This window comes from Cololabis saira, chromosome 2, assembly GCF_033807715.1.
Source record: "Cololabis saira isolate AMF1-May2022 chromosome 2, fColSai1.1, whole genome shotgun sequence".
Classification (NCBI taxonomy): Eukaryota; Metazoa; Chordata; class Actinopteri; order Beloniformes; family Belonidae; genus Cololabis; species Cololabis saira.
Genome location: NC_084588.1, coordinates 5,399,703 through 5,418,139, shown reverse-complemented (window position 1 = coordinate 5,418,139; position 18,437 = coordinate 5,399,703). Strand labels below are relative to the sequence as shown.

The window sequence follows — 18,437 nt, the reverse complement described above, 5'->3', positions numbered from 1 at the left end:
TAGGGCATGTCATACAGATACAGAGTAGGACAATAAGTATATTTACAGTTTTCTTCTAACAGTCCTAAACACATTCTGACTATTTATGTTGCTAGAAAATATCCTGAACTAATAGTAAATGTGCAAATTGTATTGATATATCATTTTAGCTTGCCTGGAGGGGAGGAAATGTAAAAAGTGTCTCACATTGCCTCACTCTCCCCTAAGTTAAACTATTCACAAGGGTTCTTCTTTCAGTTTAATGATGCCAAAATAAAAGAGAAGGACATGTTTTCGCGTAGTGACAATGATTAATCTGTAAAGAGTAGCAGACTTTCTCTATTGTAGGATGCAGCCACGGGCGGAGCCTCCCTTCGGCTGACAGACTTCCTGTTCTGGAGTCAAAGAGTTTCTTCCAGTGTCCAAGTCCTCTAGAAGGACAGAAGAAGAAGGTAGGAACATACTTTGGGTTCCGTCGGAGATCAGGCGGAGGCGACTGCGGGACACTGACAACTGTGTCTGAGAGCCTTTACCCTATTAAATTCAGACATAAAAAAGGTACCGTTTAAACCATTACTGTTTTTATTTGCTCGTACTGCGATCTGGACTTCTTTGTTTAAAAGGAACCTTTCAAATTGCCCTATTAACGTTGTTGAGAATTGTCTTTTATTTCAATATAGTAACAGTCGGAGATACAGAATATGCCTTTTTAATTAACGTAGTCTATGTGTGTGTATTATATGTTTTCGATTGATTTATGAGATTATTATAGGTTTTTTTTTTCCAAGAACAGAAACGTGCCAAAAAGTGATTGCCTGCCAGAATCTGATTTCTCCCCTGAAAATTGGTCTTTTCACCTGCCAAAGATTGATTGAAGGCCAAATACAGTTAATGAAAGGTTGTTTCTACCTAAATATGATTTGATCTCATTCTTGAGCTTTGTCATCCGGGAGACCTCTGTTTCCTCTTTTAGGATGAGGTGGGGTGTCTGTTTCCTCTTTTAGGACGAGGTGAGGTGTCTGTTTCCTCTTTTAGGACGAAGTGAGGTGTCTGTTTCCTCTTTTAGGACGAGGAAGGTGTCTGGAGCCTCTGGAGACATCTTGACTTGACTTTTTTTTAAAGCCACGCGTGGCGGTGCAGTGAACAGCAGTGAGAGGTAAAGGCTGATATATGGTAATTTTGGCTTAACTAGGCAACGGAGCGCAAAGGGGCGGGCCGTCTGCAGGGCAGGCAGAGAGCGCACCAACACATGTTGCTGTCGTTAATATATCCTGTCCTTTATTTTGTTAATTATTGTTAGTTCGTTGTTCATGTGTGTGCGTGTGTGACAGGCGTGCATGGGACAATTGTGAAATACGGAATAAACTGCGTTCCGTATTGCTTGTCATCAGGTATAAATTATGGCACGTACTGAAGAACTTTTGCAGGGATGTTGATATTTTTTAGAAAATAGTTCAATTGAATTGACTGCAAAGTCCAAAAAGAAAAATAAAGACACCGTTGTGTCAACTCTCGCTGGAAGACAGTGTAATCAGTTGGCAGGGTGAAGAAGAGCCGCTCCTCACCAGTGGAGCGGGAGTTTTTAATCTCTGGTGGAGCTGGATCTCAAACAGGGTTGGTCCACACGGAGCGTTATAGGAGAGTTAGTCATTTGGGTAAATGAGACCAAATCTGTAATAAGAAAAAAAAAACAAGCTCTTCATATGCTTCCATCTACCAACTACTTACTCACTCATCTTCTTCCGCTTATCCGTTCCCGGGTCGCGGGGGCAGCAGCCTCAGCAGGGATGCCCAGACTTCCTTCACCCCAGACACTTCCTCCAGCTCTTCCGAGGGGAGTCCAAGGCGTTCCCAGGCCAGCCGAGAGACATAGTCTCTCCAGCGTGTCCTGGGTCTTCTCCCAGAGGGACATGCCTGGAACACCTCCCTAGGGAGGAGGGAAATGACTGGAACACCTCCCTAGGGAGGCGTCCAGGAGGCATCCGATACAGATGCCCAAGCCACCTCAGCTGACTCCTCTCAATGTGAAGGAGCAGCGGCTCGACTCCGAGCTCCTCCCGGGTGACCGAACTCCTCACCCTATCTCTAAGGGAGCGTCCAGCCACCCTGCGGAGGAAACTCATCTCGGCCACTTGTATCCGCGATCTTGTCTTTTCGGTCACTACCCAAAGTTCATGACCATAGGTGAGGGTAGGTGCGTAGATTGACCGGTAAATCGAGAGCTTCGCCTTTCGACTCAGCTCCTTCTTCACCACAACGGTCCGGTACATCGACCGCATAACTGCGGACGCTGCACCTATCCGCCTATCAATCTCACGCTCCATCGTTCCCTCACTCGTGAACAAGATCCCGAGATACTTGAACTCCTCCACCTGAGGCAGGACTTCTCCACCCACTCGGAGAAGGCACGCCAACCTTTCCCGATGGAGAACCATGGCCTCGGTTTTGGAGGTGCTGATTCTCATCCCTGCCGCGTCGCACTCGGCCTCAAACCGCCCCAGCACATACTGAAGGTCCCGGTCCGATGAAGCCAACAGGACAACATCATCTGCAAAAAGCAGAGATGAAATCCTGAGGTTACCAAACCGGATCCCCTCCGGCCCCTGGGTGCGCCTAGAAATCCTGTCTATAAAAAATGATGAACTGGACCGGTGACAAAGGGCAGCCCTGCTGGAGTCCAACATGCACCGGGAACAAGTCTGATCTACTGCCGGCAATGTGAACCAGACTCCTGCTCCGATCATACAGAGACCGGACAGCCCTTAATAGAGGGCCCCGGACTCCATACTCACTGAGCACCCCCCACAGAATAGAACGAGGGACACGGTCAAATGCCTTCTCCAGATCCACAAAGCACATGTAGACTGGTTGGGCAAATTCCCATGAACCCTCGAACACCCTGCGGAGGGTATAAAGCTGGTCCAGTGTTCCGCGACCGGGACGAAAACCGCATTGTTCCTCTTGAATCCGAGGTTCAACTATCGGCCGTAATCTCCTCTCCAATACCCTGGCGTAGACTTTCCCGGGGAGGCTGAGAAGTGTGATCCCCCTATAGTTGGAGCACATTCTCCGGTCCCCCTTTTTAAAAAGAGGGACCACCACCCCGGTTTGCCACTTCAGCGGTACTGTCCCCTTCCTCCATGCGATGTCGCAGAGGCGTGTCAACCAAGACAGCCCTACGACATCCAGAGACTTGAGGTACTCAGGGTGAATCTCATCCACCCCCAGTGCCCTGCCACCGAGGAGCTTACGAACTACCTCAGTGACCTCGGCTTGGGTGATGGATGAGCACGTCTCCGAGTCCCCACTCTCTGCTTCCTCAGTGGAAGGCATGTCAGTCGGGTTGAGATCCTCTAAATATTCCTTCCACCGTCCGACAATGTCCCCAGTCGAGGTCAACAGCTCCCCACCCACACCGTAAACGGTGCCGGCAGAGTACTGCTTCCCCCTTCTGAGGCGCCGAACGGTCCTCCAGAATTTCGACCGAAAGTCTTCCTCCATGGCCTCCCCGAACTCATCCCAGAGTTTTTGCCTCCAGGACTGCCTGAGCCGCGGCTCGCTTGGCCTGCCGGTACCCATCTACTGCGTCAGGAGTCCCACAGCCAACATAGCCCAGTAGGACTCCTTCTTCAGTCTGACGGCATCCTGTACGTCCGGTGTCCACCACCGGGTTCTAGGATTGCCGCCACGACAGGCACCGGAGACCTTGCGTCCACAACTTCGAGCCGCCGCGGCGACAATGGAGGCAGAGAACATGGTCCACTCGGACTCGATGTCCCCCGCCTCCCCCGGGATCTGAGAGAAGCTCTCTCGGAGGTGAGAGTTGAAGATGTCCCTGACAGAGGGCTCAGCCAGACGTTCCCAACAGACCCTCACAATCCGTTTGGGTCTGCCCGGTCTGTCCAACCTCCTCCTCCGCCAGCGCATCCAACTCACCACCAGGTAGTGATCAGTTGACAGCTCAGCCCCTCTCTTCACCCGAGTGTCCAAAACATGCGGCCGAAGGTCAGATGAAACGACAACAAAGTCGATCATTGACCTCCGGCCTAGGGCATCCTGGTGCCACGTGCACTGATGGACACCCTTATGCCTGAACATGGTGTTCGTTATGGACAAACTGTGACTTGCACAGAAGTCCAACAACAAAACACCGCTCGGGTTCAGATCGGGGAGGCCGTTCCTCCCAATCACGCCTCTCCAGGTATCACTGTCATTACCCACGTGAGCGTTGATGTCCCCCAGTAGAACAATGGAGTCCCCAGTTGGAGCACTATCCAGTACTCCTCCCAGGGACTCCAAGAAGGCTGGGTACTCCGCACTGCTGTTCGGCCCGTAGGCACAAACAACAGTGAGAGACCTTTTCCCGACCCGAAGGCGCAGGGAAGCGACCTTCTCGTTCACCGGGGTGAACTCCAACACAAGGCGACTGAGCTGAGGGGCTATAACCAAGCCCACATCAGCCCGCCGCCTCTCACCCTGGGCAACTTCAGAGTAGTGGAGGGTCCAGCCCCTTTCAAGAAGCTGGGTTCCAGAGCCCAAGCTATGTGCGGAGGTGAGCCCGACTATCTCCAGCCGGTATCTCTCAACCTCACGCACAAGCTCCGGCTCCTTCCCCCCCAGCGAAGTGACATTCCATGTCCCCACTGCGAGGGTTTTGGTCCAGGGATTGGGTTGTCGAGGCACCCCACCACGACTGCTACCCAGCCCACATGGCACCAGCTCATCATGGTCCTTCCTGCGGGTGGTGGGCCTACAGGAAGGCGGGCCCACGTCGCTGTTTCGGGCTGAGCCCGGCCGGGTCCCACGGGCAAACACCCGGCCACCAGGCGCTCGCCTACGAGCCCCAACCCACCAAAGGTGGCGGTTCAAGGAGGGGATCTCCCAACTAGTTTTCTAAAAAAGGCCCAAAATGTAAGAGCAACAAGTATCAGTTATTTCAAGCTACTCCGGAGAAAAAGAGGAGGATTGTACCTAGGGGTGTCGAATTAGCGTGTTAATTATGATTAATTAATTACACGCATATTCAGTACGTTATGTTTTTCAAATTCATCGAGCCACAGCAAAGTCTGCGACTGAGAGGCTGGCGATATGGTCTTGCCAAGTGGATGTAAATGACTTTGACTGCATCTGTTCAAGTAAATAAATTACTTTATGAAGCCACTTTTTGTTGTTATAAATCAATCTTTTGACCTGCCACAATAATGTAATGAATTCAAAGGAAAACACCTCAAGTTGAGGGCTTTTCTCAGCAATTTTTAGGTGAGATTAAAAAAGAGATTAATTGATAACATATCTTAAAGGGATTGTGACATGAAAAACAAATTTTTCTTGATTTTTTGTGTTTTGTTGGGTGTCTTGACATCAATTACACCCAAAAAACAACGAACTTTTAACATTCAGTGTATTGTGTGCTTTCTGGGATTTTCCGCATAACTATGCAAAAACGGCGCATCTGGTTTGGTGGCGGATCGTTACGTAACGACCCGCTAAATCACCGCCCCCTCCACCCAGCTCCCTGCCTCCTCTCCTCTCCAGCGCACCATAAAGGCTGATTTATGGTTCCGCGTTAAATCGACGCAGAGCCTACGGCGTAGGGTTACGCGGCGACGCGCACCGTACGCTGAACCCTACGGCGTAGGCTCTGCGTCGATTTAACGCGGAACCATAAATCAGGCTTAACACGGAGCTGTTTAGAGCCTCTTCTCTTCTCATCACCGGAGGAAAACTGCTAAGAAGACCCGCGGCCACTGACTGGACTTAAGATAAGGGGTCACTGCTGCTTGCATGCCTTTATTTTTATGATTGTTTGCGGTGGACTGCTTTTCTGTGCATGCTTCGCCTGTCGCTCCCGGCTTAACTCTCCGACGCCGCTGTTAGAAGTCCGGTTCGGTGTGCGCAAGGACTTCATCCCCGGGCTGTAGTCGCCCTGTCTGGGCTGTGTGTGGGTGTTTGTGGTTCGGTGTGCGCGCGTGTGTGTGGAGACGGCAGAAGTGTGTAGCAGTTGGGTTGGAGGAGGTTTGGAGGAGGAGCGGGGCAATGATTGACAGGAAAGGGGGAAAAGGAAGCGTTTTTCACGGCGCAAAAAAACACTATCATAAAAAGCCAGGAATGGAGTACTAGAGTGAAGTTTTTCTTGTTACACCCTTTTAGACACATTTGAGGGATGTTGGCCAAGACTTTTAATAGTGTTAAAAGCATTTTAAAAATGATGTCACAATACCTTTAATTATTTAATCTCTCTATTTTTGTAATCGCTTGACAGCACCAATTGTTGTCACGATTTGGTTGTTGAGGACCCAAATGCAGGAGAGCAGGAGGCAGGAGTTGGCAAAAAGCAGGATTTATTTAACAAAAACAAGAACAAAAAACACTGCTGAGCAGGATCAAAAGGAGGCAGAACAGAAACAGGGATCCAAAACTCGAGGAGAACATGGAGGGAACAAACAGTACTGACCGACAGGGAGCAGGGAAAAACAAGACTAGATATACACAGGGGATAACGAGACACAGGTGCGGACAATCAGGGCAGATGGGAAACAGGAGGGACAACACTGAAACTCAAAAACTGGGGGAAGTGTCAAACCCTGACAATTGTAAGCAGAATTGTTAAATGTAGTCTTGTCTTTGTTTTATTGGGGGTTGGAGCGTTGCTTCTACCTTTCCTGCAGCGTTTTACCTCCTGGTGGTGGAATCGTGACGTAGGCCTGGTGGATAAACAGAGGTTATGTGTGACCTCATCAGACGTGGTCGTTTCCAAATGTTACCACTTTTGTCCATCAGTGGATCGATGATATTCTGCCTTTGATTTTTTGTGATTGATTGATTTTGAGTTTTTATTTCGGTCCATTTGGATACAACATAATACAACATAAAAAAGGTCCAATATTTTAAATGGCACCGAAAAAGTATAGGCTGAAGCCAAGGCTTATTATGTCTACCCTTTTATTAACCTTGACTCAGAAGGTTTTATACAAAACAAAACTAATAATTTGGATTTAAACATTGAAAAAGAATGGATATATTGGACAAAATATTTCAGTTCCTTGAAAGAAACTGGAGGTAGTTGTTTCTATTGGTTCCAGTCCCAGATGGATGCTGCTGGTCAAGAAGCAGAACGAGGAGCTGCCGTCGGTGGTGTCCAGGTTGAGATTGTTCAGGGGACCATCGAGACGCAGCAGGTGAGAGACATTTGAATTTGAATCTTTGAAAGTTGTTCAGTACAAATATTATGGCCCTTTTCCACTAGTACCTACTCTGCGCGCTTCTACTCGCCACGCCTCCGTCTTGTGCTTTTCAACCCACGGGCCGAGACGGGTAAAGACTGGCCGTAGTAGATACTTTTCTGTACCTATTCTGCCGAGGTTCTAAGCGGCTGAGTCGGCTGTGTTGTGCAACTCGGGTAGCTTGGCTGTCCAGTTATCGAAGGCTATTAATGAATATTATTAATAATTATTAATAATTAATAAAGTTGACTATTTATCAAATTGAATTATCAAAATGATAATAATTCTCGTCGGGGCACCACCGCCGGGCCTTACTCCGGAGGAATTGTGATAACTAAACAGCAGAAAATCAGTCTCATATGATTTGAGTTATCCTGCATAACAGCAAATCCTACTATCAATTACAGGATAACAGTTGAAGGCGTGATATCCGAACACTAGGCTCTGCTTAAACAAATCAATTTGTGACCAAATCTTGCATGAAATAACAACAACCACTCATTAAAAATCAATCAGGATTTATTTATATACAGGTGTCAAAAGATGATAAACGCAACACCCCAAATAAACCTGATGGCAGAACTTAAGTATTATAAAACAATTAATTAACTAGAAAAACAACAATCAATAAAAATGAAATGAAAGTTAAATGCATGGAATGAAAAAAAGAAATCAAAGCAATAATAAAAATGATATCACGAACATGTACAGTTTAAAATATTGCAGTGTTTAAAGGAGCCGGGCTCCTGTGGTATTTTAAAGATGGCGGAACTGTAACCACGCCACGTGCAATTAGAACGGATGGTGATCCCGGTGTTTAAACCGTGATCAACTGGCGAAACGGCGCTTTAAAACATGAATGACTAGCAGAAAGTGGTGACTACAACCCGGGGGAGCTCACGACGGGCGAGACGCCGGCCGTCCGTCCCGATCCCTGCGCGGTCAGCAGACAGAGGCTCGGAGCGGGGAGGGGGGCTTCAGTCTGAGCGTTCAGTCGCAGCTGTGTCCCGATCTGGTTGCCGGGGGCGCGTGGGCGTCGGAAGCTTGGATCTGTGAAACTTAAGAGGACAGAGTTTAGTGGAAGCCGGAGCCTTCCCCGGGACCGCGGCTTCAACGGCCGGACCCCGCAGGGCCCGGTCCGGTGCGGGCCTCCTGCCTCCCCCCAGCCCGGGGGAGAGAGAGATGGGATCTTTGGCCCGGAGCCAAAAAGATCCTGTTCCAGGACGAGATGTTGTTGGAAGAGAGAGGAAAAGGAGAGAGGGATGAGCCGCGCGGTCCGCGCCGTGGGTCCTCGGATCCTGCGGCTGGAGCAAGCGGCAGATCTCTCCTCTTATCCCCCCCTTTGGGGGGGGGGAAGGTCGTGGTCCCTTCGGCCCGGAGCCAAAAGGGCCTGTTGACCCACCGGTTGATGAAGCAAAAAAAGAGACAGATGAACGCGCAGCGCGGCGTTTTGATCCTACGCGTGCTGCGGTGACGTCACCGGTGCCTCACTGCGATTGGATGCGCGCCGCTTGTAGGCGCCACCCCCCCCACGCAAGGCATGCTGGGGGTTGTAGTTCATTGGCCAGGCGGCCATTTTTGGAGGCACATTACAGCCGATTTTCAGCTGAGCCGTTTCAAAGTTGAATATACACATTCACAAAGTGTTCATACATTTTATAAGTTCAGAGTTCACATGGGCATATGGGCGACCCCAACAGCTGTATCTGACATCATCACACTACAGGCCACCGATTGGTCGGGGGGCCGTCAGACGTTTGAATCAGGAAGCGGGGAGTCAGTGCGAGAGCAGCCCGCGGCTTCCTCATTTTATTCAACAGGCAGTGGCAGCGCAAAAGTCTGTTTCTGATCCAACTCTGAGGTGCAGATGTTCATAAACCTGGTGGCTGAGGAGAGAATTAAAAAGGGATCTAGACGGGCGATAAGGAACGACCAGATCTACCAGGAGCTCTGTCACTTCATAGCTGCTCGCGGATCTCAACTGAAGGCTGATTTATGGTTCCGCTTTACACCAACGCAAAGCCTACGGCATAGAGTACGCGGCGACGCGCACCCTACGCCGTCGATTTAACGCAGAACCATAATTCAGGCTCTCATCAGTGCCGACGAACAAAATAATTAAAAAAAAAACGTTGCCGCTTGAAGCTTCTTTCACTCTCATTTTTGAATTTGATATGGAACACAAGCCACGGACCCAGCAGCATATATACCCTCTCCTCCAGGTTCTACATCTTTAGTGTTGTTGTCTTCTTCGTTTAGATACACAATCAAATATGTCACAGCAGTTTCGCTCCAACCCGCCCACTTCTCACTCGGGTGTGGAAAAACAAACAAGGACAAAGCTGGTGGAGGCGGGACGAGGCAGGGCACGCTGAGTAGGTACTAGTGGAAAAGGGCCATTAGAGTAACGTGAATGTTGGGCTCATGTCCACCAGGAAAGAAATGTCATGTCCTGTTTTATGTCCTGTTATACCTTTTAAAGATTATATAGTGATCCTGGTTGTTCATACGTCTCTGCATGTCCCATTCTTCTCTCAGGCAGATGTCCTGGTATCTCCAATGGTTGGAGACAACCCTCGCTCTACCCGTGTCGGAAACATTATTTGTAAAGCGGCAGGCTCTCGGCTGACCAATGGGTTTAGGAAAGTAGGAGGAGAAGAAGCGATGCCTGGCGACTCGGTACTGGTGGAGGGGTTACCTGGACTGCCGACTCATGCTGTGTTCTTTCTCAGCCTTATCCCCTGGAACGGTGATGAAAGTGGAACAGCAGTGCAGGTGGAATATTGGAGTGTTTTCATTAGAAGTTCTTATTGTGAGAACACTGCATGGATCAATTTAACTCAACATAGTACATTTGTCTGCTTGTCCTTGAATATTAAATGTTGATCTTCTCCAGGTTCTCAGACTGGGCATTAACAACATCCTGACATCGTGTGAGAAGGGAGGCTTTGCATCTGTGGCTCTGCCTGTACTTGGGGTCGGTATTGCCCTGCGTTTTCCTCACAGTGTGGTGGCCAGGGTCTTAATGGAGGAAATCCGTGCATTTGAAGAGACTCGAACCAGCAGCACAAGCCTTCTGGTCCGCATCGTCACACACCCCATTGATAGAGAAGCCTATGAGGTAACCGAACGCCAAAATATACAGATTATACACATTTTTACGAGGTTTCAAAGTCCCCCCCCGATGAAACAATAAAAAGTAAAGAGAAAGTCTCTTTTTGAGGTTAGGGTGTTTTAAAACTTTTGTCAGGGAGGTTGGAGTAGGACCCAGATGCAGGAGACCAGAAGGAAGGAGTTCCCAAAAACAGTGATTTATTAGTCCAAAACAAAACAAAAGCGCTGCTGAGCAGGTTACCAAAAACCAGAAAGTGAACCAAAAACTATGAAAAAGCCTGACGTGGAAAACACGGAGGGAGGAAACAGTACGGACCAGCAGGGAGCAGGGAAACACAAGACCAGATATACAGAAGGGTTAACGAGACACAGGTGCAGACAATCAGGGCAGATGGAAAACAGGAACGTCAAACAAGAACTTAAATACAAAGACAAGGGTTTCAAAATAAAACAGGAAGTGTCAAATCCTGACAACTTTAGGTTTTTCATGTAAAAATAACACTTGGAAGCATCACTCAGGTATATTAACACTTGTGCAGTATCATAAAAGAACTTAATCCATTTTTTTAGTAATAATAAAATGTCTCTCTGAAATGCTACCATCCCTCTCTCTCCGTCATACACATGTTACGACCTCTCCACCTAACTTATGCACATACACTAGATCAATACACAAACCTGCACTGAGGGGATGCTTGTTGTGTGGTACTGTTGCCATTTGTCTTCTTTTAAACATTTATCAGACCCTTTCTGAGGGTTTTATTTTGAAAGAGCACCTAGCAAAACGTGTGGCAACCTTTTAATCAAACTGTAAATCTACTTTCTGTGCGAGATGGTCACTTAGGTTTTTTTGCTGCTTCAAGCACAGAGAGGGGGATGACCAGAAAGATCAGTAAATAGTTGCAAAATACCAAAGCACCATGGTATAACCTCTTACTTGCTCTCTACAAGAAAGGAATTTGAATACTCCATCCTTTTTTCCCGCAAGTAATAGATTCCTTGTTGCCCCCATGTGAAATGCCCAAGTTTGTTATGGATATTAGAGGGTTGACAGACATGGTTGGGTCTTTTAACTGGGGAAGATTGCAGTGAAAACACAGCTTTACCTTGGTGGGCATTCCACAGGGAACCAACGTAGGACTCCTGAAGAATTAATTTTTCATCTCATATAAACGGTTCCATAGTGTCGGTAGGTTAGTAGACAGTAGTCACATTGAAGGATGGACATGTGTAATCCATATTTCTGTTGACGACTCTTATTAATCAGAGGCAGCATAAAATCATGCAGCCTGCACTCAGCTGTAAAAATGCAATCTGATAATGAAACCTACTAGTTTAAAACACAATAATTTGCAGATGAGTGTATGCTGGAACTGATAGTAAACCTCCACTTTCTTGTGTTTGCAGGCCTTCATGTCTGTCCAGGAAGCAATGACACACAAAGAAATCACTGAAAATTACTACAAAGATGATCAAGGTGAGTGTAGACAGAGAGCTGGATTTAGAATCCAATCTTTTCCTAACATTTCTTTTTCTTTTAGGCTAAACTTAAAGGGGACCTATTATGGCATCTAATACCTATTTTAAACAGGCCTTGAATGTCTTAAAAACAAGCTTTAGATTGTTTTTGCTAAATAAATTAGAAATTCAGCCTCTGGGCCATGTCTTTATCTTCCCATTCTCTAACCTCATTATCTATGCAAGATTCTGAGTGGGCGGGGCTATGATAATGAGGCTCTGTGCTGATTGGCTGCCTGAATGATGCGATACACCGCTATGAAAAAATGGCGGAAGCTCCGGCAGGCGGAGTTACACCGTGTCCTAACTGCAGCGTCAGTGACAAAATCAATTCCATCCATCCATTTGCTTTATTTTCTATTGGACTGTCCTAACTGGCCGCGAGTGACGCAGTGCGTCGTTTTGAGCTGAACATTTGTCGGACGCCCTGCTTCTATTTTCCTCCTGACGCTCGCGTTGAAAGCCGGTTGAAAGCGCTGTAGGAAACAGTCATGATGAGAAATGGCTGATCCAGTTAGTTGAAATGAGAAGTTATCTCTATGATACCCCCTCATTTCACTACAAAAACCTCAATAAAGTGGCAGTTGCTGGAGGGAGATGGACAGAGAGTGTACGATGTCACGCAGTGCTACGCGACAGTCGGACGCTCACATGCAGTTACACGGTTTTATAGTTGTGGCCGTGGTTTGCATTTTGGTTAAGTTGTGGGAATTGCGGGAAAACGCGAAGACAATTTCCCATTCAAAAACGTGTGTTGTTTATTAGAAGACCTCAGAACACTGAAACACAAAATGGAGCTGTCCAGCATCTAAAACCGCATGGAGCTCAACGTCATGACCACATTTAAAGGGGTCTCATCCCTGAACCGTCATAGTTGCATGAAGGACAACATGCTGCATTTAATAATGAACTGTGTGTAGAACCACACTTAATAAATAAGGTGAATTATGTCCGTAACATTCACTACACAGGTCCCCCCAGAATTCACCATATTTGAAGAAAAACACATCAGTCACCAAGGGAGGGGGGCGTATCAACCGTCCACAGCGGCTGCGCTGTACCGGAGGTTGATGGGAGCTGACTGCGGCAGGGGTCACGTCGTGACACAGGTGCGGGCCAGGCAGCGTGGGAGGCTGGGGACGGGGGGAAACAGGGGACGGGGGCCGAGCGGGAGGCCGCCCGCGTCGTGGGGGTTGGGCGAGTTCAACAGGCTTACCCACGTCCAAGTGAGCTGGTTTGAGGCGGTCAATGGAGAGGCGCTCAGGTTTACCGCCCATGTCCACCATAAAATGTTTGTCCCCTGCCTCCAAAACCCGGAATGGGCCCTCGTAGGGCGGGTGTAGCTGTCCCCGGTGGGCATCGTGGCGAATGAAAACATAACAAGCCGCCTTAAGTGCAGCAGGGACGTGCGACTGAGGCAGGCCGTGACGGACATTAGGGACAGGCGCAAAAAGTCTTGCATTGTCCATCAGAGCAGACCGCTGGAGAGCAGCAGACCAAGGAACCGTGGCGTTAGGGACAAAATCCCCTGGAACCCCCAGCGGCTGCCCATAAACGAGCTTGGCAGATGAGGACTGTAGGTCCTCCTTAGGCGCGGTCCTGATGCCCAGCATCCCCTATGGGAGTTTGTCAACCCAGTTATTGTCTTTGAGGCTGGCACGCAGGGCAGCTTTCATTGACCTGTGAAACCGTTCACAGAGACCGTTAGCCTGCGGGTGATAGGCAGTAGTGCGGTGGAGTTTAACTCCGAGGTTCTGTGCGACAGCGGTCCACAGTTCAGACGTGAACTGTGCACCTCGGTCAGAGGATATATCTGAAGGAGTGCCAAAACGAGCAACCCAGGTGCCGAGAAAAGCCCGTGCCACCTCAACAGATGCCACCGACGTCAATGGCACCGCCTCAGGCCAGCGGGTCGTCCTCTCAACCATGATAAACGGGTACGAGAAACCGTGAGAGGAGGGCAGAGGGCCGACCAGATCCACATTCACATGGTCAAAACGTCTCTCAGGAACCGGGAACAACTCTAGCGGGGCTTTAGTGTGATGGTGGATCTTGGCTCGTTGGCACTCAACACAGGTGTTAGCCCAGTCCCTTACGTCCTTCTTGAGGCCGTGCCAGACAAACTTTGCTGCAACCAGTCTCTGCGACGCCTTCGAACCCGTATGTGAGAGACCATGGATGGCATCAAACACTTGTCGTCTCCACCCTGAGGGAAAAATGGGCTGAGGACTGCCTGTGGAGACGTCACACAGGAGTGTGGTACTAGTCTCACCAAAGACCACATCCTCGATCTTAAGCCCTGTGGTAGAGGCCTTCAGGAGCTGCACATCAGGGTCTATGGCCTGATCTGCTGCCATACAGGGACAATCAAAACCAAGATGGGCCGCCCCTGCCACAGCCCGTGACAGGCAGTCTGCCACGTGGTTTTTCTTACATGCTGCAAGTCCGTGGTGAACTCGGAAATGAACGACAGATGACGTTGCTGGCGGGCGGACCACGGCTTAGCCACCTTGGCAAATGTCAGTGGCTTGTGGTTGACAAAAGCAGTAAAATGTCGTCCTTCCAGCAGGGAACGAAAGTGTCTGATGGCGAGGTAGAGACCAAGCAGCTCCCGATCGAAAGTGCTGTACTTCGCTCGCTGGGACGCAACTGACGGCAAAAGAAAGCCAGTGGCTGCCAGGCCCCGTCCAACCACTGCTCGTAAACTGCACCGACAGCGTAATCTGAGGCGTCTGAGGTGATGGCAATGGAGGCTGTTAGGAGAGGATGCGCCAGCATGGTGGTGTCCGCCAGGGCTGCTTTGGTGGCAGCAAAAGCCTTGTCCATGCACTCAGACCAGTTCACAAGGTGCTTGGGTTTACCTTTCAAGGCCTCATGCAAGGGTTGCATGAGCTGAGCGGCTCGAGGGATGAATCGGTGGTAAAAATTCACCATGCCAAGGAATTCTTGCAGGGATTTGACGGTCAGTGGGCGCGGGAACCGCGTGACCGCCTCCACTTTTGATGGGAGAGGGACTGCACCGTCCTTAGTAACTCTGTGTCCCAGAAAGGCAATGGTGGAGAGACCAAATTGGCACTTGGCAGGGTTAACAATCAGCCCGTGTTGGCTAAGTCGCTCAAAGAGAGCTCAGAGGTGTGACAGGTGCTGAGGTTTGGACGCGCTCGCTACCAAGATGTCATCCAGGTACACGAAAAGAAAAGACAAGTCCTGTAACACAGAGTCCATTAGGCGTTGAAAAGACTGGGCTGCATTTTTAAGGCCAAATGGCATGCACAAGAACTCAAAAAGACCAAATGGTGTGATCACAGCTGTTTTGGGAATGTCTAGTGTGTGTACCGGCACCTGACGAGGTCCACCTTGGAAAAAAATCACCTTACCAGCCAGGTGCGCTGAATAATCCTGTATGTTCGGGACCGGGTATCGGTCAGGTGTCGTTGCGTCATTAAGCCGCCGGTAGTCACCACACGGGCGCCAGCCGCCCCCCGGCTTGGGGACAATGTGGAGAGGCGACGCCCACGGGCTGTCGGAGCGGCGGACTATACCCAGGCGTTCCATGTTTGCAAACTCAGCCTTTGCAACGGCAAGCTTGGTCGGGTCGAGGCGCCGAGCGCGGGCGTAGACGGGTGGACCAGTAGTGGCGATGTGGTGCTCCACACCATGCTTCACAGCAGACGCAGAGAAAGTGGGCCGAGTGATCGTTGGAAACTCGCCGTCCGGAGATGCTGTCCCGGATGAAAAGCAGCCTGCCTCCACGGCCGGCGCTCATGGCCACTACTGAGCGCCGGCCCGGGCATTTCCCGGCCCGCCAAAACTGCACGGCGAACCGCATTTGGTAGCCTTGGGTCCAAACTTCGCAACGCGAACTCATCCCTGAACCGTCATAGTTGCATGAAGGACAACATGCTGCATTTAATAATGAACTGTGTGTAGAACCACACTTAATAAATAAGGTGAATTACGTCCGTAACATTCACTACAAAGAAACAAAAATGTGCAGAATCTGAACGGCTCGTAGAAGTCACATCACACTGGACGGCTCATCCGGGCGGGTTGTACAGACACTGCAGAATTTGGTTGCTTTCCTCCTTCTCTGAGTTGGCAAGCTGAGGGGAGACCACTTTATATATGTTAAAGCAAGAAAAAACCTGGTTTTCATAATAGGTCCCCTTTAACTTATTTACTTCTGTAATTAACTGTCCCTAAAAAGTTAGAGATGCTGATGTGGCTTTTTGTTGAAACTGTTCCAAAAGAAAGATGCTTCGACCGTCTGTTTGGGAATAAGTGGATTCTTTTCAGGGATGATCAAAATTAACTGTACATAAACTTACCGGCTACTTCTTCACTTGCACCCGGTTTACCCAATAAAGTGGCCATTTTCAGTACACTTGTGATTTAACAGCCAAGAGTTAACATTTTTGTTTACGTCTAAGCATCTCATGAGAACTTAAAGCAATTGTGACCAAAATGGTGTTTTATTTTCTCGCCATAAATATCCTTCAATCCTGTGATGTTTGGATCCTGTTTAAAACAGTTGAATACTCAAGTCTTAGATTTTACATGTGACGTGTAGTGGAGAAGAGGATTCTCACACTTGGAAAACATTATTTGATATCTTATCTGTAGACAGAAATATAAATAGACGTTATATTGGTGAAACTATAACTTAGTGAGACAATAACAAATGCACTTATCAGTCATCTTTTTTTTTCTTAAGACTCAACAACAAAGAGGATCGTTTTACTGGGCAAAACAGGCTCTGGGAAAAGCCACTTGGCCAACACCATATTTGGGGAGGAGCTTTTCACCGCAAACAATAGCGCAAACTCTGGAACGAACCAGTGCCAAGTTGAGACCAAGAGCATCAGTGGAAAGAGCATCACGCTGGTCGACACGCCGGGTTTCTTCGACACTGGAAGGCCCGAGGAGGAGCTGAACCGTGAGATCATAAGCTCCATGACGACGTGCTCTCCTGGGCCTCACGTTTTCCTCATTGTGCTTAAAGTGGAAAGATTCACAAGGCATGAGCAGGAGCTAGTCGGTGAAATATGCAAGCATTTCTCAGAAGATGCTTTAAAATACGCCGTCGTTGTCTTCACTCACGGTGAGCAGCTCCAGAAAGAGACCAAAATTGAAGAGTTTGTCGGTCAGAATGAGAATCTGAGGAATTTAGTGGCAAAGTGTGGCGGCCGGTGCCACGTCTTTGACAATAAATACTGGGAAAATAAAGGTCAGAATAATTACAGGTGCAACCAGCTCCAGCTGGAGGCCTTACTTCAAACAATAGACAAGATGGTGAAAGAAAAAGACGGCGCGTACTACACCAACAAATTTTTGCAGAATGTGGAGAAAGATATCCGGAAACAGGAAGGGCGGATTAGAGCGTCATCGGGACACTTAGCCCTACAGGAGATTAGAAAACTGGCACAAGCAAATGTGTCCAATCAATATTTGATCCAACTGGCAGGAATTTCAACAGGAGCTCTGTTAGGGGCTTTTTTTGGTGTGGAAGCCATGATCAGATATGTATTCAAGAAATTCCCTGGAGGAATCTCATTAGTGGGGTCTGCAGTAATAGCTGGAGAGGTGACACTCACTACTGGAGTGATAGCCAGTGTGGCTATAGGAACTGCAGCAGTGGCTGGAGGAATAATTGGAGGTAAGACTGGACACGATGCAGCTGTGGGGGCAAAATCACCAACGGAGGCTGTAGAAAGGGCATACAAGGCTGTCACTGACAAGAGACATGCTACGTTACAGAAGCTGGAAAAGAATTAAAGGGAGAAGAACAAGGGTTTTTACGATTGCATCTCAGTCTGCACATTTCTCTCTTACATGTGGAAAACTTGAGCACAAATAGTCCCAATAGTGATGCTGTTAATGTGACACCCCTGTGAGGGAGTGCTCAAAATCGGGGCCGCCGCAAGGGTTGTGCGAACCGTGCGACCGCACGGGGCCTCGTGTAGGGCTGGGCGATATATCCAGATTGTAATATATATCGATAAATTTTCAAACGCAATATGATGATTTTGATATAGCTTACTTTGTGACAAATTGATTTGAATGTTTTATTTGAGATTTGCACAAATGTTTTGTTATTTGTACAACTGTCAACCTCAGTGGAAAAGTCTGCCTGTTACTGTCTACATTGTATTAATTGCACAGTGTATTTTAATAGAATTGTTATGCAGGAAAGGGATATTTGTTTTATTTTTTTCAAGAAGCATTTTTATTCTATATATGCAGGCAGTTTATTTTTATTTCATTTGTTTTATACATTTTGATATTGTGCAGACCTCTGTTAATAAATGTACGTGTGACATTTGGCATGAGGCATTGAGGCATCAATGCCTCGTGCCAATTAAAACTGACTGTTTTTTTAAGGGTTTGCCTCAGAATAAAATGAAGCTAACAGAGATGCTATGCTATAATGCTTTGGGGGAAACCCCAATTATGTCACAGAAAAAATATCGATATATATCGAGTATCGCCATTCAGCTAGAAAATATCCAGATATTACTTTTGGTCCATATCGCCCAGCCCTAGCCTCGCGCCCCAAGGGCCTCGCGCCGTTTTTTTTTTTTTTTTTTTTTCACTTCTTTCCCT

The 18,437-nt window shown here is 48.2% G+C and overlaps 1 protein-coding gene across 1 annotated transcript; it reads left to right on the top strand.

Moving 5' to 3' along the window:
• Positions 1-402: 402 nt before the first annotated feature.
• Positions 403-17,701, top strand: LOC133419318 (uncharacterized). Its single transcript, XM_061708426.1, has 6 exons — positions 403-537; positions 7,062-7,157; positions 9,741-9,977; positions 10,099-10,323; positions 11,724-11,793; positions 16,549-17,701. Exons 2-6 carry the CDS (start codon positions 7,068-7,070, stop codon positions 17,607-17,609), a joined length of 1,683 nt encoding a protein of 560 aa, XP_061564410.1. The 5' UTR covers positions 403-537; positions 7,062-7,067; the 3' UTR covers positions 17,610-17,701.
• Positions 17,702-18,437: the final 736 nt, after the last annotated feature.

Excerpts from the sequence above, each read along its gene's own strand:
- LOC133419318 (XM_061708426.1), top strand. The coding sequence starts at position 7,068 with ATGGATGCTGCTGGTCAAGAAGCAGAACGAGGAGCTGCCGTCGGTGGT. Across the intron at positions 7,158-9,740 it reads GGACCATCGAGACGCAGCAG|GCAGATGTCCTGGTATCTCC; the intron begins GTGAGAGACATT and ends TTCTTCTCTCAG. Across the intron at positions 11,794-16,548 it reads TTACTACAAAGATGATCAAG|ACTCAACAACAAAGAGGATC; the intron begins GTGAGTGTAGAC and ends TTTTTTCTTAAG.